Source organism: Apodemus sylvaticus (assembly GCF_947179515.1).
Source record: "Apodemus sylvaticus chromosome Y unlocalized genomic scaffold, mApoSyl1.1 SUPER_Y_unloc_2, whole genome shotgun sequence".
Classification (NCBI taxonomy): domain Eukaryota; kingdom Metazoa; phylum Chordata; class Mammalia; order Rodentia; family Muridae; genus Apodemus; species Apodemus sylvaticus.
Window position 1 is genome coordinate 108691 of NW_026262996.1, and position 9935 is coordinate 118625.

Consider the following 9935-nt stretch of genomic DNA (forward strand, 5'->3'; position numbering starts at 1 on the left):
TTTTCTAACTCTATCTCTCCTCACCTACACCCTTCCGGGCTGCCCACTGCATGAGCATCTCTCATTCACACCCTTTAGGACCACCTGCCTATGGGCATATCCCTACTACTTCTTTGTGCACCTGGATAATTCTTCACACTAAGACAATTGCACCTCTCCAGTTGTTTTTTCTACCTGCCACTGTCCCCTTGTCTCTCAAGTTCTACTGGTTGTCACTACAAAGCTCCCTGCTTGGTCTACTTTCACTATGAATGCCACACCACTGTACAAGAAAGCTTCTTCTTACCCTCCCAGGGCCCCATCATCTGGAAAAGGATGCTTTTCTTCTGTGATTTGGGACAATTCTCTCTGAGAAATCTCTCTGGGACCCAAAGACAGAAACAGAGAATTTATTCTTACAAGTTATCCTCTGTAACTTGGGAGGCAGAGGCAGGTGATCTCTGAGTTAAAGGCCAGCCTGGTCTACAGATTGAGTGCTAGGACACCCAGGGCTACACAGAGAGACCCAGTCTCCACAAACAAACAAACATAAAATAAAACAAACCAATAACAATAATGACAAAAGAAAGGAAACCGCAAGCTACATGCTGCTCCTGGTTTCTAACACCTATGCTCTGCCTAGCATACACACACACACACACACACACACACACACACACACACACACACACAAATATACTTTTCCAAAAATGATGCACTTTCTCCCCAGTAAGTATTGTTACTGCTTGGTATCAAATACAATAAACACTTATTAACAGGAAAACAATCTGATTTTATTTCTCTATGTTACTCTCAATACACATGTACAGTATCCCTTCTTTTAAGCATTTTGCTGTATTTCAGAATGTGTACAAAGATAAGATGGAATAGTTAACAGGCAATTTCAAATTCATTTCCTTGAAGACTTTGTATTTTTAATAAAGTTTTGGCTAGAACAAGTCTTCTACCTTTGGTAATCATTAAAAGAAATAAAACAATACTGTCACAGTAAATTAAGTAAGCACAATCCATATCTATATCCATATCTATGTAAATATATCACATCTACATTGCCAAACTTTTTATCACTTTTCAAAAGTCTAATATACTTAAAAATAAAACAATTAAGTGTAACTATGGGAAATACAAAAAAAGTGTTGTTTTAAGCTTAAATTCTTCCAGTTAACACTTTCACCCAAACATACTTTTATGTTACTTCAGGAAAAAGCAAAATGAACAGATTCTTCGATATAAAGAACAGAGTTTTACAGAATACTACTCTGAATAGCAATTAAATTCTGAAGAGGATAAACAAAGGTGTTAGAAGGGGGGCGGGGTTTCAAAATCCAGTCTGGCCTTCGCTTAGCAATAACCAAATTCCTATGTACCTAAATAATTTTAGCACTGAACTTAAATCTAGCATATTTCAGAGGATGTCAAGCATCAATTACTTAAAAGTTCTAATCATATGAATATAACTTCTGATAATAAGTATCACTGGCACAAAAATAAAAGTCGCAGCAGAAACAGAATATTAAGTACTGTAAGAGACAAACGTGCTGCTTATCAAATAGGAAACTTCTTCCCACATACCAGTAGCTTAGTAAAGGAAAAAAAATAAATGTTTTCTTAAATATTTGCAATAGGTAAATCCAGAGCTGGATTCATTATATATGAATTACAAGTAGGAATACCTTTAAAATGTTACTTCTCAAAAAATAAAATAATCAGTTTTTATTTCCTAGTGAATACCAATATATATGCTACCAAAGGGGAAAAAAAGCTAAGAAAAATAAAAAACTGGCTGAAATTGCCAATTCTGTATTCTTAGAGAACTTACTAAGTTTGTAAAATGATTCCATAACTGCCTCTGTTTTCCTTTCCATTAAAGACAAGATTTAAAGAAAAATAAAGTCCTGTGTTATAGCTTTCCAGAAAAATTCACATACAATTCTGAAATTGTATTAAAATATTCTAGCTATAAAAAAGCTTTAGCCTCTGCTTTTCAACTATCAAGGTTAAGTAGAATACAATTATTTTTAGTAAGCTCCTTATTTCCCCTCTACTTCTCCACCTGAGTTTTAATTTTTCAGAATATCAAGTAAACAAATGATACCATATATCTATGGGTTTTTCCAGGTTATTGTAAATTAAATAATTTCTTTTTAAAGATGGTATTTTAAACAAGGAACAAATATACCTAAAATTTAAACTGCATTCCAATGCCAAACTGATAAAGTACTCCTCTATAAGCCACAACAGACTTCTACAAATCTGCAAAGTTTAATCTACAGTAGTTCTTGTTTATAGAACAAAACAATTACAAACTATTGCTTCAAGACAATTACAAAACAAGAAAAAGCAAATATTCCCATTAAAATTATCCAAAATTCTGCTATATAAGAGGAAAAATACTATAAACCAAATGAAAATGATGATTAAAGAAAAATGAAAACTAAGCCCAAACCCAGTCAACATCTTATAATCAGCAGTGGTAAACACTCAAATAGGAGTTGCATTGTCAAAAATCTAAAAATAGTAAGACAAGGGAATTATTTCCCTATTTTCATAGTGAGACATCATAAAAATCTCTCATTTATGTCAGCGGTATCTCTAATGTGCATATTTTGTATCAATGTTACATTTCATGTTACTTATATTACTTTTTTTCTCAGAAAAATGCCACCAAGATGAGTAAGGTGTGATAGCTAAGTTTCTAAGACTAAAATCTCAACACAAAATCAGGATTATGTTGCTAAAATTTGTTTCTCTCACTTCATAAGTCTGTAAAGGATATATAGAATACCCTACTTAATAAAACAAAGCTCTAAATGCCTCAGGGATGCTATACATTGAAAAGAGCACTAAATGTGTCAGGGGTGCTATACATTTAACAGAGAACTAAATGCATCAAGGATGCTAACCATTTAACAGGGCACTAAATGCCTCAGGGATGCTATACATTGAACAGAGCATTAATGACTCAGGGATGCTATACATTTAACAAAGCAGTAATTGCCTCAGGGATGCTATACATTTAACAGAGCACTAAATGCCTCTGGGATGCTAACCACTTAACAGAGCACTAAAAGCCTCATGGATGGTATACATTGAACAGAGCACTAAATGCCTCTGGGATGCTAACCACTTAACAGAGCACTAAAAGCCTCATGGATGGTATACATTGAACAGAGCACTAAATGCCTCAGGGATGCTACACATTTAAAAGAGCACTAAATGTCTCAGGGGTGCTATACATTTAACAAAGCACTAATTGCCCCAGGGATGCTAACCATTTAACAGGGCACTAAATGCCTCAGGGATGCTATACATTGAACAGAGCATTAATGACTCAGGGATGCTATACATTTAACAAAGCAGTAATTGCCCCAGGATTGCTATACATTTAACAGAGCACTAAATGCCTCTGGGATGCTAACCACTTAACAGAGCACTAAAAGCCTCATGGATGGTATACATTGAACAGAGCACTAAATGCCTCAGGGATGCTAACCACTTAACAGAGCACTAAAAGCCTCATGGATGGTATACATTGAACAGAGCACTAAATGCCTCTGGGATGCTAACCACTTAACAGAGCACTAAAAGCCTCATGGATGGTATACATTGAACAGAGCACTAAATGCCTCTGGGATGCTAACCACTTAACAGAGCACTAAAAGCCTCATGGATGGTATACATTGAACAGAGCACTAAATGCCTCAGGGATGCTACACATTTAAAAGAGCACTAAATGTCTCAGGGGTGCTATACATTTAACAAAGCACTAATTGCCCCAGGGATGCTATACATTTAACAGAGCACTAAATGCCTCAGGGATGCTAAAAATTTAACAGAGCACTAAATTGGCCAGAGATGCTATACATTTAACAGAGCACTAAATGTGTCAGGAATGCTAAACATTCAGCAGACCACTAAATGCCTCAGGAATGCTAACCATTTAACAGAGCACTAAATGCATCAGGGATGCTAACCATTTAACAGAGCACTAAATGCCTCAGGGATGCTAACCATTTAACAGAGCACTAAATGCATCAGGAATGCTAACCATTTAACAGAGCACTAAATGCCTCAGGGATGCTAACCATTTAACAGAGCACTAAATGCCTCAGGGATGCTAACCACTTAACAGAGCACTAAATGCCTCAGGGATGCCAATCCTTTAATAGAGCACTAAATGCCTCAGGGATGCTATTCATTTAACAGAGCATTAATGCCTCAGGGATGCTATATATTTAACAGAGCAGCACTAATTGCCCAAGGGATGCTAACCATTTAACAGAGCACTAAATGCCTCACGGATGCTAACCATTTAACAGAGCACTAAATGCCTCAGGGATGCTATATATTGAACACAGCACTAAATGCCTCAGGGATGCTATACATTGAACAGAGCACTAAATGCATCAAGGATGCTATACCTTTAACAGAGCACTAAATGCATCAGGGAATCTAACCATTTAACAGAGCACTAAATGCATCAGGGAATCTAACCATTTAACAGAGCACTAAATGCATCAGCGACGCTATATTTTGAACAGAGCACTAAATGCCTCAGGGATGCTAACCATTTAACACACCATTAAATGCCTCAGGGATGCTATCCATTTAACAAAGCACTAAATGCATCAGGGAACCTATACATTTAAAACAGCACTAAATGCATCAGGGATTCTATACATTTAACAGAGCACTATATGCCTCAGGAATGCTATACATTTAACAGAGCACTAAATGCCTCAGGGATGCTATACATTTAACAGAGCACTAAATGCGTCACGGATGCTATACATTTAACAGAGCACTAAATGCCTCAGGGATGCTATACATTTAACAGAGCACTAAATGCGTCACGGATGCTATACATTTAACAGAGCACTAAATGCCTCAGGGATGCTATACATTGAACAGAGCACTAAATGCTTCAGGGATGCTAACCATTTAACAGATCACTAAATGCCTCAGGGATGCTATACATTTAACAGACCACTAAATGTGTCACGGATGCTATACATTTAACAGAGCACTAAATGCCTCAGGGATGCTATACATTTAACAGAGCATTAAATGCATCAGGAATGCTAACCATTTAACAGAACACTAAATGTTTCAAGGATGCTGTACATTTAACAGAGCAATAAATGTGTCTGGGATGCTATACATTTAACAGAGCACTAAATGCCTCAGGGATGCTATATATTTAAGAGAGCACTAAATGCCTCAGGGATGCTAACCATTTAACAGAGCACTAAATGACTCATGATGCTATACATTGAACAGAGCACTAAATGCATCAGGGATGATATACAATTAACACTGCACTTAATGCCTCAGAGATCCTAACCATTTAACAGAGCAGTAAATACATCAGAGATACTATACATTGAACAGAGCACAAATTGCCTCAGGGATGCTAACCATTGAACAGAGCACTAAATGCCTCAGGGATGTTATACATTTAACAGAGCACTAAATTCATCAGGGATATTAACCATTTAACAGACACTAAATGCCTCAGGGATGCTAACCATTTAACAAAGCACTAAATGCTTCAGGGATGCTATACCTTTAACACAGCATTAAATGCATCATGGATGCTATACATTTAACAGAGCACTAAATGCCTCAGGGATGCTAACCATTTAAAGAGAACTAAATGGCTCAGGGATACTATAAATTTAACAGACCACTAAATGCCTCAGGGACATTATATATTTAACAAAGCACTAAATGCTTCCTGGATGCTATACATTTAACAGAGCACTAAATGCCTCAGGGTTGCTAACAATTTAACAGGGCACTAAATGTGTCAGGGATGCTATACATTTAACAGAGCACTAAATGCCTCAGGGTTGCTAACAATTTAACAGGGCACTAAATGCATCATGGATGCTATACATTTAACAGAGCACTAAATGCCTCAGGGATGCTAACCATTTAAAGAGAACTAAATGGCTCAGGGATACTATAAATTTAACAGACCACTAAATGCCTCAGGGACATTATATATTTAACAAAGCACTAAATGTTTCCTGGATGCTATACATTTAACAGAGCACTAAATGCCTCAGGGTTGCTAACAATTTAACAGGGCACTAAATGTGTGCTTTTCCTTACAAAGAGTCAAGCTCCCTAATCATGGTTAGGTAATGTCACAAAGTGTGTTTTTGATAATAGAGCTGTGGTTAATGAGTTAAGCACATATGTTAAGCCCCGTCTTAGCACTTATCTTTGTCCTCTAGTACTATGATCAAGAGTGGACATTGTGGGATCGTTTTGATGTGCAGGGACTGCAACCTAGTGGTGAGGAGATGACCCTCAAGCAGTTTCTAGACTACTTTAAGGTAAGGCTCCTTCCTCTGTGAACTCCCCCTTTGTGGGGACTTGTCCATTTGAGTAGCACTATCCATCTCACAGTCACCAGTCCTATCTCATCTAACCTCTGCAGACAGAGCACAAACTGGAAATCACCATGCTGTCCCAGGGTGTGTCCATGCTGTATTCCTTCTTTATGCCAGCCACCAAGCTCAAGGAACGGTTGGATCAGCCGTGAGTTAGCCTCTGGGCTGGTGGGAGTGGAAGCCTTTCAATGGGATTCTCAACAACCCATGAGTAGTATCCTACTCATGGTCCCCCATTCTTTTTTGATAATGAAAAACACCTTTCCTTCTATGTTTGTTTGCTTCCTTCTTAAGTCTCCTGTTCCTTGATTTCAGGATGACAGAGATCGTGAGCCGTGTGTCAAAGCGAAAACTGGGCCATCATGTGAAGTCCCTTGTGTTTGAGCTGTGCTGCAACAATGAGAGTGGAGACGACATCGAGGTTCCTTATGTACGATACATCATCCGCTGATCTCTTACTCAATTCTTTCAGTTCTCTCAGACTACATCAAGACCTTTCTAGTTATGATGAAACCTGAGTTTAAACCTCCTTGTTCCTAAGGCCTTTGTTTAGTGCTGTTTTTACATTGTTAAGTACTGGAATTCATAATAATAAATTTTCAGCTTGTGAGTAGTGTGTCTTCCTCTCCTTTCAAGGGTGAGTGTGCTGCTGCCCCTAGGAAGAAGTGAACTCTCCTTATCCTAAAGGGTAACTCTGTGACAGAATCCAGCTGCACCGAAGCAGCATGGACATTATCCAGTAATTCAGATACAATAATGAAGATTAAACTTGAGATCTTCTCATTCCTCTTGCGACTTCTGCTTAGGGCGAAATGATGCCTGTGGCAACAAGGCCAGCCGGAGCCTGTCAGCCCTTACCTAAAGTTCATATCCTTTCTTTTCTCTTGCTACATACCAGTCCTAGCAGAGACTGTAGTCCTGGCTGATCTGGATTGGGATCCTGTGTCTTACCTTTGTCTTGTCTTCTGATTTTTTTTTCTTTTTCTTTTTCTTTTTTTCCTTTGGGTCAGGAGCCATGATGGGACAAGCTAATAGCTAACAGATGATCATGCTGCAGTGGCCTGCTTTGGATTATTATATAATCTGTGAGACGTGCACCCTTATTACGCAAAGCTCAAAAGGATTCATTTTAGGAAAGATTCCTGCTATTTACATGCTTTATCTGTTATTATCATACATCTATAATAATTAATAAGTAATAGCACACCCCTTTGGAGCAGATCTCTGCAGATCCACAAAGATGTACTGTCTTGCAGTGATGCTGAGTAGACAAATAGAGGATTTAAGTTTTAATGATGATCCTATAAGAGTTCCTAAAATTATATCTGTGATTCTTAAGCTCTTTTATAATGGGCCTGCTATTAGGTCCTTTTCTATAGTCAAACTGCAATGAGAACTCTGCCAGTCTTCCAAGTGTCACAAGTTAATTTATTCTTAGATGGCAACCAGACTCACTTAGAGCACGTTCCAAGACCTGGTAAAACAATTAACCAAAGGTCATAACTTAGTTGTGGTTTTAAACTTTCTACCAACCTGAAGAGAAGACAAGATGTTAGTGATAGATGTTACTATCTAGATAATTCCTCCTAATGGATATGCGTGTAAACATTCTCTATTGTAAACTTCTCTTTCAGTTATGATTTGATTTCTGTGTGGGTGTGTTTGTGAACTTGGGATGAACTTTGTAACATGTGATCATGTATCCTGAAAGATGTTTAGGTGTTGAAGAGAAAGAGAAGAGAACTGAGGTGAGAGGAACAGACCTGAGGAGAAGTTTTTAGACAGAACTGAACTCAAGAAGAACTTAGAACTATAGGCACAGCTTTCAGAAAAAAGGCATTGAGAGTAAGAGCATTTGTGACTTCAGAGCAGGAGGAGAGAGTAAGATTAAAAGGAGAATGCAGAGTGGAATAACTTAGAAACTATAGGTAACACTAAAGAAACAGAAAACCTAAGAGAGCAGTGTGCAGAATGCAGAGGGAAAAGGAAAAAAGCAGAAAGCAGAGGAGCCAGACAGGCTTCTCCTTACCATGGGACAGAACAGGTCATTTCATTAGAACAAGGCAGGCTTAGTCTTATTAAAAGGAACAAAGCTTTTCTCTTACAAATGTGGGTTTAATTCATTTAGCATTAAAAGGGTGGACGATTTTTCTTTCTCTATGCATTAAAGATTGGAGCTCATTTTTCATCCAGAATGAGTGAGTTCTTTCTGCACTGGTACTTGTTCTTTTGCTTCATATGCATATGTAAGTATGGATGCGTGTGAAAGTATGTAATTGTGAGAATGCATGTATATAAGTGTGTAATTGTGAGAAGAGAGTGTGTGTGTGTGTGTGTGTGTGTGTGTGTAATTGTGAACCTGCATGCAAGTCGGGTCCAACTGGTTTGAATGGAAATGTATGAATGTATATGCATGAATCTATAAGATCTTAATAAGAGATTATGCATATTTGCATATGTAAAAGTTTTTTCTTCTACAAGTGTTATTCTCTTCTGCTGGTTCAATAGAAGTTCCAAACTTCCCCCTAGCCAGACAAACAAGAGGCATCTGGACAATTAATCCTTGATTTAATCCCCTACTGTTTTAGGTTGAGTTGCTTGCACGTGAGACTTCAGTCTCTGGCCTCAGAGGAACATGGAAGGCAGGTCAGTTACCATAGCATAGAAACTGAGACTTGGGCAAGTAAACTTTTTATTATACAGCAACCCTAAATATCTCATGAGAGAAAGTCCTACCCTCCACCGATGCTCTTCCCCCTCCACTGCCTCAAGAAGAACCTACAAGAAAGAAGAACCTCCATACTGGGCCTGGCACTGGTATTTTTTCCCCTGCCAGTTGTTCATGTGAGATAAGGGCATAAAAGGTTGTTACTATAACTAAGGGCCTTAAAATTGGTTGCTGCTTAACACATGTATTATTATTGAATATGTTAGGTTTGCCTAGGCTTTCCCATAACATGCCTCCTCTACTTTGGACAGTTCTTTACATTTAAGGTCATTATTAGGCCATGGGTGCTGGCCCTTGACAACTGGCTTCCCACCCTTACGTGCCCCTTTTCACTGCTTGGCTCAGAACTGTATGTTTCTTATTCTCCTTATGACTTTGGGGTTATTGAGTAGAAATGTCTGAAGGCTTCCTAGTTGGACACTTTTGTGAAAGGTTTTTACTCCTGAGGTGTTGTGATTTCAGGTACCTTGCTTCCTCATCTGGATATTTGCATTGCCTTATTTTCTGCAGTTCTGACCTCCTGTTCATGAATGGTTGTTTATACTTACCTTGGAAGGTGTCATGTAGAGTTTCATTGATTAAAAAAGATAGCTCTGCTCAGTGTAGTTATGTGGTTGGCTGTTATTTTGTCTCGTGGTGGAAATAAAACTGGTAGAATGTTTGCAAGCTATTAAGAGCATAGTCTTGGAGACCTAAAGCACTTCTGAAGAAAATGCTTGTGTGTAACTTTCTCTGGCAGCTTTCAATACTCTGTTCATCCAGTAGTCTCTGCAGTTCTAATATTTTCTTTTTTCTTTGATAAAAAT

General features: G+C 38.1%; 1 protein-coding gene across 1 annotated transcript; it reads left to right on the plus strand.

Annotated features, from left to right (window-relative positions):
- The first annotated feature begins 2669 nt into the window (after positions 1-2669).
- Positions 2670-7011, plus strand: LOC127676058 (ubiquitin-like modifier-activating enzyme 1 Y). The gene is made up of 4 exons (XM_052171980.1): positions 2670-2678; positions 6243-6344; positions 6449-6549; positions 6717-7011. Exons 1-4 carry the CDS (start codon positions 2670-2672, stop codon positions 6850-6852), a joined length of 348 nt encoding a protein of 115 aa, XP_052027940.1. The 3' UTR covers positions 6853-7011.
- Positions 7012-9935: the final 2924 nt, after the last annotated feature.